Source organism: Xiphias gladius, chromosome 9 (genome assembly GCF_016859285.1).
Source record: "Xiphias gladius isolate SHS-SW01 ecotype Sanya breed wild chromosome 9, ASM1685928v1, whole genome shotgun sequence".
NCBI classification, from domain to species: domain Eukaryota; kingdom Metazoa; phylum Chordata; class Actinopteri; order Istiophoriformes; family Xiphiidae; genus Xiphias; species Xiphias gladius.
Genome location: NC_053408.1, coordinates 3,955,440 through 3,970,712, shown reverse-complemented (window position 1 = coordinate 3,970,712; position 15,273 = coordinate 3,955,440). Strand labels below are relative to the sequence as shown.

At 43.0% G+C, this 15,273-nt stretch overlaps 1 protein-coding gene across 1 annotated transcript in view; it reads left to right on the top strand.

Moving 5' to 3' along the window:
* Positions 1–10,006, top strand: part of tbx21 (T-box transcription factor 21) — a 21,357-nt gene extending 11,351 nt beyond the window's left edge. Inside the window, exons 2-6 of the mRNA XM_040134389.1 lie at positions 1,855–2,009; positions 6,835–6,956; positions 7,496–7,654; positions 8,481–8,542; positions 8,880–10,006. Of these exons, the coding sequence (XP_039990323.1) occupies positions 1,855–2,009; positions 6,835–6,956; positions 7,496–7,654; positions 8,481–8,542; positions 8,880–9,690 (1,309 nt within the window). The 3' untranslated portion in view covers positions 9,691–10,006. The remainder of the gene's footprint in view (positions 1–1,854; positions 2,010–6,834; positions 6,957–7,495; positions 7,655–8,480; positions 8,543–8,879) is intronic.
* The last annotated feature ends 5,267 nt before the right edge of the window (positions 10,007–15,273 follow it).

Sequence of the window (15,273 nt, the reverse complement as noted above, 5' to 3'; positions counted from 1 at the left end):
GCAAAATTAATGCCATTCCCGTCAGCCTCTGCTGAACTCCTATTTAGTGCTAATTAGCTAATTTTGCTATCCTAACATGCTAAACAAAGCTGGTGAATATGGTATGCTGTATATGGACATTATACTTGCTTAACATCATTTGCTGATATTAGCCTGCTATTAGCATTTAGGTCAGCACAGCCTCAAAGAGCCGGTAGCATGATTATCGACTCTCAGTCATGTTAACCTTTGGCAAGAGCCAGGCTAGCTGTCTCCCCCTGCTTCCAGTCTTTATGCTAGGCTAAGCTAAGCACCTCCCGGTTGTAGCTTCATATATAGTGTACAGGTAAGATTGCAGCATCTATCCTCTCATCTAATTCCCTGCAAATATTTCCAAAATGCCAAACTACTGCAAGATGAGGAGATAAAATAGTGTCAAAACGTGGTGAAAAATGTGTGACTGCTTTGCCCAGAGTGTTATTATAACATTCACGGGGTGATGTTTACCGTTACTGGTGCTTTGTGTGCTCTTTAATGTAAAATGGGAACTACTCTGCAGGGCTAGTAATACAGAGGCAGCGATTGCTTCTCTGTCATCACCACATGCACTTTGAATGTTTAGGGCCTGTATAAATATGCCACCGTAGCCTACTGCAAGTGTCCATCTGTCGTGGTGTGTTTGTGGCTTTGTGTATTCAGTGTCAGTGTCTCATATATTTGCGTGTCCTTTTCCCTCTCAGTTTAACCCAGCCACCCTTCCCTCTCCTTCACCGGGCCACGGTGCCCGGGGAAAAACCCTGACCTCCTGGTTACCCCATCTCACTGGAGCCCTCTGTGATCAAAATAAAGTTCAATATGTAAAAGCTCCCCCCAATCAGGAGCAGCTTCTGGGGCATCTTTTATTAAGGGCAGCATTAAATATTCACCTACGCTCGCGCCCTACCCCCTGTCAGCAGTCCCCTACACCTCTCGTGCATTACTCCGTTTCTTCAGCTGGTGAAGAAGCCCAGCGCGTCGAGTAGTCATGAGGTCCCAACAGCAATCACTCCCCCGCCTTTCAACATACGTCGGTCTCCTTAAATATCAGTTATAGCTTCGTTCATAGCAGAACCGTACGTTGTACAAATGAGGACTGACATGCACAATTGGAGCTGAATGATTTAAAAGGAGAGCATTGTGATAAAAACTAGTCAGACTAGGAAACGCATGTGGTTTTGTCACCGTCATTGCTTTGCCTTAATTTGCACAATGTGTGAGTGTGGATTTCTTTCATCTCAGTAGGTCAAATCCTCCTGGTAGAAGTCAAACACGCATTTCGTCTCCGCAAGAACGCATAAATAGTTTGAGCATTGTTTTTTCTGCTGGTACTTGCCAAACTTCAAAGTGGGGAAGTGATGTCTGTCCCGAAAAAAAAAAAAAAAAAAAAAATTCCCACAGTTTAAGAACATCTACCCCCCCCTTTCAAACCACTTGTACTACATTTACCAACCGTCAACTTTCAATTACTTTTCTTTTTTTTGAGGTTACATAAAAGCCATTGCAAAAAGTTTTTGTGGACATATCAGTGCATTTAAATATAATGTAGATTTTAGCCAGTGGTTGATTGTAACCAAGTACGTTTACCCAAATGCTTGTGGTACTAAGTGTATTTCTACGCAAATACTTCTGTACATTTTGAATGCATAACTTGCATTTCTGCACTGTAGTATTGCTACTTTTACTTAAGTAAAAAAAAAAAAAAAAAGTGAACTTTTTCCACATATATATTTTTGAACAAGTATAGATATGGAAGAAAGTATAAATAAATATCCAAAAACAAAAACAAAAAAAATCTGACCAGTAGTTAAATGGTTTTTTCTTTGTGTGTTTATCCAGGAGAATGTTCCCCTTTCTGAGCTTTAACATCAGTGTTCTGGAGCCGTCTGCCCACTATAACGTCTACGTGGACGTTGTTCTGGCTGATCAGCACCACTGGAGGTACCAGGGTGGCAAGTGGGTCCAGTGTGGGAAAGCAGAGGGTAACATGCCAGGTACATTTTACTTAATAAAAATCACAGTAAAAGTTTCCATACAATTTATCAGTGAATCGATTCGATTTTCTCTTTGTACTCTTGTCTCTACTGTGCATATGATCACGTCACACTTAAATATGCTACATTTAAAGTAGAAACTTAAGATTCTTAGGTTTGAGTATAATAACACTCAAGTGAACTGTTGTCCATCTGATAACCAAAAGTGATTCAGGCTCTCTGTTGTGAAAGCTGCCATAGACAGGATTTATTTTAAAAAAAATCTACAGATTTATGTGTTTATCAGATCATGATGAAAAGATGAGAGAGAAAGAGAGAGAGAGAGAGAGAAAAAAAAAGTGCCGTGACTCACTGACAGATCTTTTGCCTGTACCCTTTAGTATTGTGAAATTCAAAGTAATAAGCCAAACATGCTGTTTGCAGTTCACTAACATCAATTTTGAAAGTTTTTTGGTCACCTGTTCCTGCTATTACGTGTCGGCAGCTTAATGCAAAGTTGATCAGCTTCTTTTCTCAATCTTTTACTGAGCCTTTCGCCCAATCATCGTAATGTGTGTTCAGACACTTACCCCCAGTGGCCATAAATGGAATACATTTTTAAAAAAATAAATATATAAATAAATATATATATATAATCCATCTTGATGTTTCTCTCTTGGGCCTCCAAAAAGGCAAATTCTGACAGAGTAGATGATCCAAGACCGGCTGGTGAGCCTAAACCCTGGTCAGTCAGCGAGCTGGGTCCTCAGCTCGGGGCATGCAACGTGGAAGATCTCGAGGAAGTGGTTTACATAGCAATATTGTAGCAAACCTACGTGCATACAGTAGAGAAACCAAAATGTGCATCATCATGCACCAGTAGTCAGAGGTTTCTGTGGACTATTTGATATTGGTTTGTTGAAGTCAGCAGCTCCATCGTACACTCTGCGGGGAGCCTGTAATGAGATGTCAATTTGCATTTTTGGGTGAAATTATTAGGAGTAGCTCTGCACTTCCGGTCAAATTTAATGATGCAAGCTATGAACTTGCTCATGTTCAAGAGAAACTTCTAGAAAGTTACAGCTTTGTGTATTTTAGTTTGTAGTAAGACACCTGTTCTCAAATGTCTGCAACTGTCACAGCACAGGCAGGCAGGGAGGACCCAAACTCAAACACACACAAAAGGGCAGGTAGATGCAGTAAAGATACTTTAAAAATAAGTGAAACAGACTTAGAGTCAGTCAGGGGAACAAGATGGCGGACAGGAATCCAGGAAAAATAAACACCAGGAACAAAACAGATAAGCCAACGCGGTTAGTGAGTCCAGTAGGAAACTTAACGGCACAAGAAGAACACCAGGGATCATACGCAGGCAAGCTGAGAAGGCTTGAAGTGAATCAGAGACTTACATCCACAAGGAGAATTGGGAACAGGTGAATTAGATCAGGGCGGGGCAGACAATCACAGAGGTGGGGGGAAAACAAAGGCAGGAAGTAAAACAACCAACAGACACAGAAGGGAGTGATTTCAGAGGTAAAACAAGAAATAATCCGAGTCCAAAGAGTCACTCAGAGGGCAGTTCGTGACAGCAACTTTTATCTCCAGATGTGCGTCCACCAGAGAGAAAGACGGGAAGTTGGCCTGTCAGATGTATTCGGTCTAAACACAACTTGTTTTTCTTTTTGTTCTTTATTTACTTTGGCTTATTTTACAAAGTAAATACATTTTCATATTTTAAAATGTCGGTTTTTCTTGATCAAGTGTCCAGCCGCTTCAGGTTTCAACCTCTTCATGGACGCTGTCCAATGAAAACCATGTATTTTGCCGATTTTGGATTTTTCACACAAACTGAACTCTTTCGTTTCAGGTTATAATTATAAGTGCACGTAGGTGTTGGATAAGGGGGGTGTCAAGTATTAGAAAATGCCAAAAAGTCCTCCAACCTAAACGACCATATAGGTTGTTTGTCCCTACCCTCTACACAGCCCATAGGAGCGTTACATGAATTAGCACCCCTAATGGCAGCAGGAGATATGCCACAGATAGACTGTTAAAAAGCAATGTTGAAAAATAAATAACTGCCCATTTTATGATGTGAGAATGCCACGGTAAAGGTTTGTTTAGGTTTGGGCACAAAAACAACTTGGTTGAGTTTGGGGACAGATCATGGTGTGGGTTACTTTGTTAAGGTTATAGCGCGATCGTGGTCATGGTTTAAAGAAACAACGTTGACTATTGGTTTGAAATGGGAAACCAACAGCGGTTTCCCATGTTAAAGTCCACTGTTTTGTCGACCCATCCATCCACCCTGACCTCCTCCCTACACCGACTTTGCCGTTCTGTAACGACGTCGCCTGACTTCCTGCTTTGCTCCTGTCACAATTACTGCAACCACCAGAGGTGGGGGTGGGGGGGGGTCAATTGAACCATGACACAAACAAATGTCGCTTTGGTGCACTTGCTGAGCAAATGTTACCTGTTATCTGCTTCATATCATAAAGTTGATATACTTTGTCGATGTTGGACGAAGGAGGGTCAGGTTCCGAACGGAACTACATCAATGCATCGGCTGATATGAGCTTGTTGCAGATATATCGGCATGGATGGATACTGCATGTTTGCCAGTAAGTAACGAGAAATCGCAGGACAGATGCCAAACTAGGGTTGAAGCGATTTAGAAACAGTGTCTCCATTACATGGTTTGCCCATGAGAGAACACTAACAAGTGTATTTTTACACTGTAAAATGTCCTGCTCAGGATGCATCTTGGTTACACGTCTTAAAAAAAAAAATCGAAATGATTCTTATCAACACTGTTTGTTTATGTTAAACAAAAATATAATTATCAGCCAATGTATTGTTATCAGATTTTTATTAAAACTCTCAAATATCGCGATTGGTATCAAGCTCAGTTGGTAGAGTGGGTCACCCACTAACTGGAAGGTTTGTGGTTCAATCCCTGGCTCTTCCAAGTGTCCTTGGAAGAGCCAGTATCCTTGGGCAGGATACTGAACCCCAAATTGCCCCCCTCCTGTATCCTCATGTGTGTGTGTGTGTGTGTGTGTGTGAATGGGTGAATGGGTGAATGTGGCAGTAGCGTAAAGCGCTTTGAGTGGAAGATGAGACTAGAAAGGTGCCATATAAGTGCAGACCATTTACCATTTATATCCACTATCGGTTGGGCTATAATTTCAGCCACCTCATTGTGACTTTCCAGTGAAAACCATGTACATGGTACAATTTATCTTTTCAGATAAACTGACAGTTTAACTGTTTCTTTACGGGCTGGAAAACGATTCCTGTTTCTTGAGTTCAATAAACCATTTAAAAAACCAAACAATTAGGTTACCTGAGAAATGTATCATCACAAAGCACATGAAAAGTTTCGATTTTGGAGATGTACCTCTTAGGAACTACACTTTGAGGGACAACATCAGCATCTTCGGGATTATCATGAAGGAACCGCTCTTTAAGGGCAATGAACTCATCTTTCCAGTAGTTACATAGCTCTGGACGTGACCAAAAATTGTGACTATGATTGCTCACGTTTTCTCCACAACATGTCTGAACCGGTGAGATGGCAGTGCCCCAATTCGCCATCATCTGTGGTGCACAGAAGTGTCTTTTCATTACTCAGATGTGATCTAATTAGTCACCAAAATTATGCTTCTTCCCAGTATCTTGTGATATGTCAGTGTTCATTTCTCCTTTATCTGTAAAGACTTGTTTGGGCTCATGGATTGAAATATTTGGCACGCATTGGATTCGACTTTTCTATCCTTTACAGCTCTCTAAGGAACATGGATTGGGTTTTTACTTCTGTTTCCCATCCATGCGTCGTACTCCCTGTGCCCTCTTCCCCCATTCATTCATTATTTCTTCCTGTTCACACCTCAGAAAAAAAACCAATACCAAGTCAACCAAGACGACAATTTGTGTGTGATTGATGATAGACGAAACCACAATTATATAAATGAGAAAAAGTGCAAGGCGTTGTCACACATGTGCCAGGTGTTGTGGAAAGGTGACTGTTGATGTGCTGCAGTTGTGGAAACTGTGGTGAAGGAGCTTCACTCAATTAGATTTAATAGTGCACTTATGTGGTGTGCACATATAAGGTTAGCAGGTCATTGTGGTAATGCTGTGAAAAATCATGGCGCTGAGATTGTATGCCGCGATAAGAATACATTAATCATTAAATTGATGAAAAGCAACATCATCATTGTTTGCAAGAAACTGGTTGATGATTTCGACCGAATAGGCGTGTGGTGGGGGGGTTCGCTAAAACATGATGGAAAAGGGGTATTTACAGTAGCTTTCTCGCCATTCCCACTTCTTAAACTGAGGCAACCACATATTGGCAGTCAAGAACATCCACAGCAACCCCAGCTACTCACTTGGCATGTCGAATTTTCGGAAATAAATATATTGTGCTGTCCATGGTGGTTGCACCGTGAGGAGTCAGTTGCAGAGAATACGTTTCTATTGCAGTAAAATTGAACAAGACGGACAGTCAGAAGGCAAATTGCTATTTTCCTTCCTTTTCTCCTTTATATAATATTTAGTATTAATCATTTGGGGATCAATTCGAGTTTATTCTTTCTCAAGCAACACCATGGTTTCAGATTGTATGGTCTATTTCTGATATTTGAATTTAAAAGCATCAAATGGTGGATGTTAGATTGCTGCTTGATAAAGTGACAGAAAGTGTAAATAATAATGGTTTTAGTAGTTGTGGGTTTTTTTTAAGATGTGAAAGGGAATATTTTAACAATGTAAATATCAATTACAAGGTGGAGGAGTCGTAGCTATAAGTCTGGCTCATGATTTGCCTCTATACCCGCAGGGAACAGGATGTACATGCACCCCGACTCACCCAACACAGGAGCTCACTGGATGAGACAAGAAGTGTCGTTCAGCAAACTCAAGCTCACCAACAACAAGGGCAGCACCAACAATGTGGCACAGGTACAGTCTGTTTTTCCTGCTCTCTGCCTTTTTTCTCCAATGTCTCCAACAGCGCACCTCTTACCTGCGTGTTCTGCATTCAGCGTCAACAAACAAATGTAGACGTCACATGAGTTTTGTACCTTAAAATACACAATGGTTCCATAAATGATCTAATGACAAGAGCATCAAAAAACACTGCTTTCAATATTTTAATATTGTTGTTACACAAATAGCCAAATGGCCAGGTCAGTACCGAAAAAGACAGGTTGTTCTCAGTGCTTTACGTAAGTTAAAAAAAAAAAAGGAAAAAAAGGAACCAGATACATAAATGGGTACATTCAGTGGTCATTTTCCGCATCATGTTCCTGACAGATGCCGAGTCCAAATTAACCAGATTACGGGGTGTGACAGTGGACAAGTGCTCTGCGATGCAAACAGTGTATCTGCAGCATCCATCCATCCTCACATTTCCACTCTGACCCTTTGCCACCAAATCAAGGTAGAACTTCTCACCAAACTCTCCCTGTCCCTTCTCCTCTCTCTTATCTCTTCTCCAGATGATAGTGCTCCAGTCGCTCCATAAGTACCAGCCCCGCCTTCACATCGTGGAGGTGAAGGAGGACGGCTCGGAGGATCCCTTCCTCTCGTCCAAAGCTGAGACCTTCGTCTTCCCGGAGACGCAGTTCATCGCCGTCACTGCCTACCAGAACGCGGATGTAAGTCACTTCAATCACAAGTGTATAAGCTTGTCTTTGTCTGGCAAAATTATGGTCAGCCTCGGCCCGGTGTTCTTATTTTTTACCAAATACGACCGAGAATAGATAATAAACTATGTTTGAAGTTCTACTTCTCGTGTCACTGTATTTCTGTCATTTTGGACCAGCAAGTTTGGACCTGTTGCTTTCTTTTGTTTTATGTGCCCACTTGCGTATCGTAAGAGCCCCTGATTTTGGAACGCCTGCGCAGCGGTGCCATAACACCACGCCGGCACCTTTTACACCTTCCATCTAGAACCACCCTCATAAGGCTCAGACCTCAATGATTCATGTCAGAGCCATGTGTCAGATAGAAGCGTTGGTTTATGCAGGCATGCATTAAAAATGCATACAGGCTAATTTACCTCCCTGCAACCTACTATAAGTGTTAGCATGGGTTACTATACAGTGGCTAAGTTCAACTGAGAGTCACCTCCCCTCAGCTGACCTGAGTACTCTGGCTCGCCCCCCCACCCCCCGCCAAGTCTGCGCTATATATCTTTAACAGCTGTTCAAATACACTGTGTGAGAGTTGCTGTATGCCAAGGAAAGCTACACTCACGCTGTTGTGTATGATGTTTAATCCATCACTGCATATTGTATGTGTGTAGTGTGCCCACTCTCTCTCTTGCAACAATAAGAGAAGAAATTGCACGTTACCCTCATTAATAATTAGTAAGTGACCTCCTGTCTTTCTGCTCTCTCGTTTCTCGTATGTGGTTGCTAACTCCTTCTCTTTTTCCTATGCCCACATTCTCTCATTGCCCTCCTCCTATTCCCTACACAGATCACTCAGCTGAAAATAGACCATAACCCCTTCGCTAAAGGTTTCCGTGACAATTATGACACGTAAGTAATATAAAAAAAATAACCCTGTATGTAAAGAGAAAACTACACCTTTCAGAGAGTGTGAAGGACGTATCTTTACTTAAATCTTGTATTTCTTCACCATAAACAGTGAGATTGGATCAGTGCTGGTTCTTATATATCCTGAGTGCTCATATCACTGCTGTATTATTGGAATAGATGCAATTACTGCTCTGCTCAAACATGTTGCAATGAAAGGGTGCGAGGGGCTGTGAAATGTTTGATAGATAGTTTGAGGTTTGGGCAGGAAATAACACCTTCTTTTTTTCCTCCTCTTCTCACACTCTCTTCTCTTCCCCTCCTCCTCCCTCTTACCTAGGCTGTACGCCCCTCCCGACTCTGATCGCCTCACCCCCTCCCCCACAGAGAGCCAGCAGCTGCTGCCAGGGAGCTGCTACCCCCAAGGCTACCTCTCTGAGCAGTACATGAGCCCCCTGCCCCAGAGCCGCTTCTACGGCCGCGAGCCTATTGGCATTGGACAGCAGCACAAAGACCCATCCTCCAGCCCCAGCCCTCACAGCCACTGGTACTTGCCACCTCAGCAGGGTGTGGCCCCCAACCGGCTTGACTTCACTTCCTCCTATGAGGGGGACTTTTCTGGAAATGGTTTCTACAAGCCCTTCCCCTTGCAGACGTCCGCTCACCATGCCCTCAGCTACTACCCAGACCATCCTTTTGCATCCACTAGCGTGTCTGTATCAGGAGCCAGCTCAGCAGGCTGGAGCACCAGCCGGCCCACTCCTCAGTACCTCAGTCACCCCAGTAAACCTGGCCCCAGTCTGGGCTGGTTTAGACCCATATCGTCTTCTTCTTCCTCTTCATCTTCTTCCACGTCACCTGGCAACCCCAGGCTGCACCCTCCCTCGCTCCTCGAGCCGCCCCTGCTGCAGGACAAGCCCAAAGACACTGTGGGCGTGGTGGGGGAGGACCCCTGGCTCGAACCTCCCTCTGTGAAATCAGCAGACTCTGCAGACTCGGGCCTGTTCGAGGGCGGCGTGGGGGACAACAAAAAAAGGAGAGTCTCGCCCTACACATCCAGCACGGAAAACTCCCCACCTGCGCGCAGCGGAGACATCTGCGAGAAGGACAGCAACAGCAATGCGGACTACTATGGCTATTACACCCACTGAAGACCTCACACCACACCCGCCGCGGTCTCTCCTAGCGTCTTCCCACACCTCCCTTATGGACACGTATCAGTCTGTCGAGTCAGGTTCGGGTGCTGCAGACAAATACCAGAACCGCATAACAGAACGTGCAACCTCATCTACCGTCACATCACCGGAGTCCACGCAGTGTGGCCAGCCTCTCTACAGAAAGTTCCCTTTCAAAGTGTCAAATGGTTACAAGAGGAACTTTCAAGGTTACTGTCAAACTTAGTGTTGAACAGGAGTGGATGTGACTGGGACACTGCCCTAGAGTCACATAAACAGCAAACAGACATACAGACCTTTGACTTTAAGCTTTGAAACATCTGGAGATTTAAAAAAAAAAAAAAAAAAAAAAAAAGATCTGCATATCTGCTTGCTGACAGACGCCTGCAGGGATTGTCTGTTCTTCCTGCATCAAAGTCTCTCTCCGTCTCTTTTGCTCTGTCTCGTCCCCGTCTGTCTCTTCCTTCTCACACTCAACCCTTCACACATACTTGTGAAAATGCTCACGTTAATTTCCTCTGATCGCTGCGAGCAGAAATCACATTTAACTCAAGCAAGTCTCCTCCCGGATCCGGCCCAAGTCATTTACTGCAGCGCCCACTAGTGGCGACGGGGGAGACTTGCAGGCTTGACGGTGTCTGAGGGGAGGTGATTTCAGGGGGTTGGGGGAGCTTGGCGAGCACATGCTCTGAAGTAAGGCCGCCAATCTGTCCCAACCCTGCTAGGACAATCTTTTGTGTGTATGTCTCAGTGTGTGCTACTGTCAAGTAAATCAGAGGCAATTCAACATATCTCACAGGTTTCAAGGAAAGCTGGTGGAAATAACTCAATAGTAATACTTCATATGAACACACAGAGCAGCTGTTTACATTTACAGAAACAGGCTGGCCGTCTGGGTGTTTGCAGGGTAAAGCAAAGTCACCAAATGTCACCTCTGTCTTGGTTGCATGTAACGTGATTAAATCCCAGCACTGTATGTCCAAAGACGCAGAGACCGGTAACTCTGAAATGCTGGTTAATGTGACAGAATCAAATGTCTCCGTTGCTGATGATCCATACACATTCATCACTCAGTCAAACCTCACTAACAGATGTTTAAAGACGATACATTTATCGGCGACTATTTTGAGAATCGAATAACTGATTCGGTCATCTTCGAGCAAGCGCTTGCTGGTTCCAGCCTCTCAGATCTGAGGACCTGCTGCTTTTCTGTGTCATACATGTTATTAAACTGAATATCTTTGGGTATTGTACTGTTGGTCGGACGAAAAGAGACATCTGAAGACATCACCTTGGGCCGTGGGGAAATTATAATGATTACAATTGTAACTATTTTCTCTATTTTCTGAAATTTTATAGACAAAATTATTAATCGCTTAAACAGGAAAATAATCCACGGATTAATCGATTATGAAAATAATCGTAAATTGCTTGATAAGAAAAAAATCTCAGCATAGGACCCAACTTACTTGTTTCGTTCACATCTCATGGCCCCCTTCAGCGGATGGAGTTGCCTAGTCGTCATGGAGATGATTTAGTCCTTATCAGGTGCCTGAGGTTCCACGCTTCAGTCACCTGATAACAAGTGGTCATACATTGACCCGTCTTTTCTCCAAAGATGGTTTCTGGCTTCAGATGTGAATCGTCTCCTTGATCTTTCCCCAACTGTAAACTGACTCCTGGTCGATGACCTTTGGTCGATGCTGTGACTGCTTTCGGTCTGGGGTCGACAAACAGAAGATATGTGCCCTTTTTCCGGGCTTGGTTCAGTGTCTTATCCGCGGCTTAACAGATGTAGTGTTCCCCACAGATGTCACGCGGGCTGTCATACGCCGCTCCAGTTTTCCACTCTCGGTTGGTCCTGTCTTTAGGGAGTACCAGCAGGGATCTTGAGGTGTTGAATGGTTTGTGGAAGGTGCTGACTCTTTGTGACTTGAGGACTACGGCTAGACGTTCTGACAGCAAAGCCACGTGAGGGAGTCCCACTGGAAGCCTCCTAGTGGTCTATGTTAAGTTGGCGATGTCTGTTTCGGGCTTAAAGGTTCCCTGCGGTGGTTTCCCATTATTTTCCGTGGTATCCAGGAACGCAGTAATTTGCCAATTTTGCAAAAATATTTTAAAGAATCAGCTTTGAAATCACCATTTGTTAGACCTCATAATGGGTCTTAGCGAGTAACACAGTAAGATCAACTCTCGTTTGTTTACATGAAAGCTCCAGGGGGCACCTTTAAGTTGGGCTGGGATTTTAATCATCAGAATCGTGTAGTATTTGGGTTGATTTTTGCAATCGTGGCAAGTCTACAGCCCAAAATTACAAATTTGTCTGTACAAGCTGTAGAAAATACAACATCTTTGCTATCTTTAGACCCTCAATTAAGGTGAGGAGAAAATCCACAAATAAAAAATAAAAAAGTACTGTAAATTTGAGCTATGCTAGAAAATAACTAGTTCGTACAACGTGATGTTCAAACTCATCCCTATGGATGTTTTGAATGGCCACACTCCAAAAACGCCGTCACAGAGAGTGGAACAGACAGCACGCATTTTCCAAGTCTTTCCTGGAAGACGTTCATAGTATTTCATTTGGTTGTTGACGGGAAAATGCAACAGAACTAGTTGTGTAGGGATGCTACAGTCAGTCGCTTCGAAAACCCTCCCGTCACCACACACAAACAAAGCCCGGGATCAATAAGAGCATTGATAACGACGTAACTGGAAAACAGTGTTGGCAGAGGGAATGTGTGAGAGCTTTAAACGCACACACAAACACAGTCTCCACCAGTGTACATGAACAAAATGTTGACCGCATTGCGGTATTCAGATTAAACTCCACTACGCATAATCTCAGTCAATTTCCCACTGTGACTTTAGCTCTACAACAGCTTGGGCTTGTTTGTTTGGATGCCAGAAAGGCCGTTCTCATGTCAGTCCACTTGGGGATCATTAATAAAACAAAGGGAAAACAAAGCGGTGGGACTAATGAGACTCACTAATCCTGTAGGTTTTCCCCAGACAGCTCCCACACAGTAGGAGCAGAGCAACAGTGCTGCAGAAGTGGTGAAAGGGGGTCATTCAGAGCAGCTACACAAACCTACAGCACTGTCACCCTCAGACCGCCATGAACAGGAAGCACAAAGTGACCAGACAGACACTCCGAATGCCCCCCCCCCCGGTCTACTGGTCTATCATGTGCTGACACTGGTTGACAGAGGCCCGGCTCCCGGCCTGGTGACAGAAATGAAGAGTGAGGCTGCAGTCGGCGCTGATCAGAGATCTGCTCCTCATTCCCCACCAGGTGTGCTAATGGCCTCAGACAACACTGGGGGCGACAGACAGGCACTCACTCGGAGAAGAAAGAGCAGGGTTGCTTAAGTTTTTTTTCTCGGGGAGAGGTGAAATTACCTACTTTTTTTTTTTTTTTTTAAAGAGCCTATGAAAACGGTCTGTACTGTATATACTGTTGTATATTTACTATGCTCTGATTTTTAAGCTAGGAGAACAGCCAGATTAAAAAAAATTTTAAAAATTAAAAAAAAAATCCTTGTTTGACATTTCGGGAAAAAAATTGCTTATCCGATTTCTTGCTGAGAGTTAGATGAGGAGATGAAAAAATGGAGCTAGAGCCGGGAGTCGGTTAGCTTAGCTTAGCATAAAGACTGGAAACGGGGGGAGACACGTAGCCTGGCTGACTCGCCGAGAAATAGTCTGACACATAAACCTTCATAAAAGCACAAACTGTTGTTTTTACACTCGTACGGATTAATCAAACTAGATATAATGATTGAGCTTTAGAGGAGCTGGTGGGCAGATGTTGTTACCTTCAGACAGAGCCAGGCTAGCTGTTTCCCTCCGTTTCCAGTCTTTATGCTAAGCTAAGCTAACCAACCCTCGCCTGTAGCGTCGTGCTTGCCGTGCGGACACGAGTATTATCGGTCTTCTCATTTATCCCTCGGCAACGAAGCGGATAAGCATATCGTCCCCAAAAAATGTCAAACTATTCCTTCACAGCAATCATGCCTGACAACCATAAAAAAAAAAAAAAAAAAAAAAAAAAACACCCTTGGAAATGATCAAAGCAAACAAAGATTTTATACATAAATGGAGAAATATAACTGCTGCCATTGAGGACACTGAAGTTGTGTCTTCTGGCTTAATTTCAGGAAATTTGGGGAGTTTTAGGGACCAGCAGAGGGCTAACTTTGTTGAACCGTACACATTGTGGCTGTTTTACGGGCTGATTTCGGTATTTTCAGACTCAGCAAATTTAAATTTGGCGATTTTTATGGAGGAGAGGTCTTTGAACCGGCATTTAGACCTTTATGTCGGGAAGTGAATTTATAAAATATGTATCAGACAATTTTACAGCTTTTGTTCTCGGTGTCTGGTCAGAATTTTCTGAAGGGGGAAGGTTGCATTACAGGGGATTTATTACTATATATTTCTAAAATCCTGGCTACTGTTTGCCTTATTTCACATGTCAACACTCTCAGTTAAACAAACTTTTCGCTCTTTTCTGAGCTAAGCTGATTTTATACAAGTGTTGTTTAAAGACTAAGACTTACACTGGTTCAACCGGAAGTTAAGGATGATCACAAACATGATGCATTTAGATGTAAAATCTCTCTTTTGTAGCACTTGGTCTTAACAGTGATGTTGATGCAAAAAGGACAAACTGTCTGACAGTTCAGTCTTTCATATGAGCATTTAAAAAATAAAGTTAAATGGTAATTAATGTGTTGATTTCATGCTGAAAGGAGAATGGATATATTGTATGATCAGCTGATGGAAAGAATATGTATGTTGCTTGTGTAACATTTCCAAAAGATGTACCATTTAATGTTTATGTTGACATCTGTCAGAAAAAGACATGATGATTCTTACCGTACCTTAATGAAGCTGTACAATGGACAATTCTTGTTTCAAGTGCAATTAATAGAAAGAAAATTAGTTTAGACTCGACGATGGCATTTAAAAAAAAAAAAAAAACAATGAGCACTGGCCTGTGGACAACGTCAGTTATTTATTCTATGTGCTGTGGTTTTGTTACGTGTTACTCTCAGTGACCCTGCACCTACATGCGTGCAAGATTTCACAAGACAAAAAAAACAACAAAAAACAACAAAAAAACAACAAAACAAAAAAAAAAAAAAACCACAGCAGCAGAAAAATGCTTTCACGCGCCTCAGGAACGACCCCTGCTGGATATCCGTAGCTATTACAATCAACTTCAGCCAATGAACCGTAAATCCCTGATGCTAAACCTTTAATACCTCCATTTCCCATTTTCCATTTCGAGTTTCCCTTGAAACACACATTTCCGTTAGTGAGAGACTAAGACTGTGTGTGGGAGCTGTATTTCCAGAGGTTTTACTGTATAATATAGAAACAGAGGAGTGAAGAAGGGAGACCGGGCAGGTCAGGCAACAAGCATGTCATTTTTTTTGTGTGTGATCCATGTGCACTGTTTATGTCAAGGGAGCAATAATCCTCCTTTGACTCTTATGCTGAGATCCTATAAATTGCAAATGCAGAAACAAATAAGATATGATTTCTGAGGGG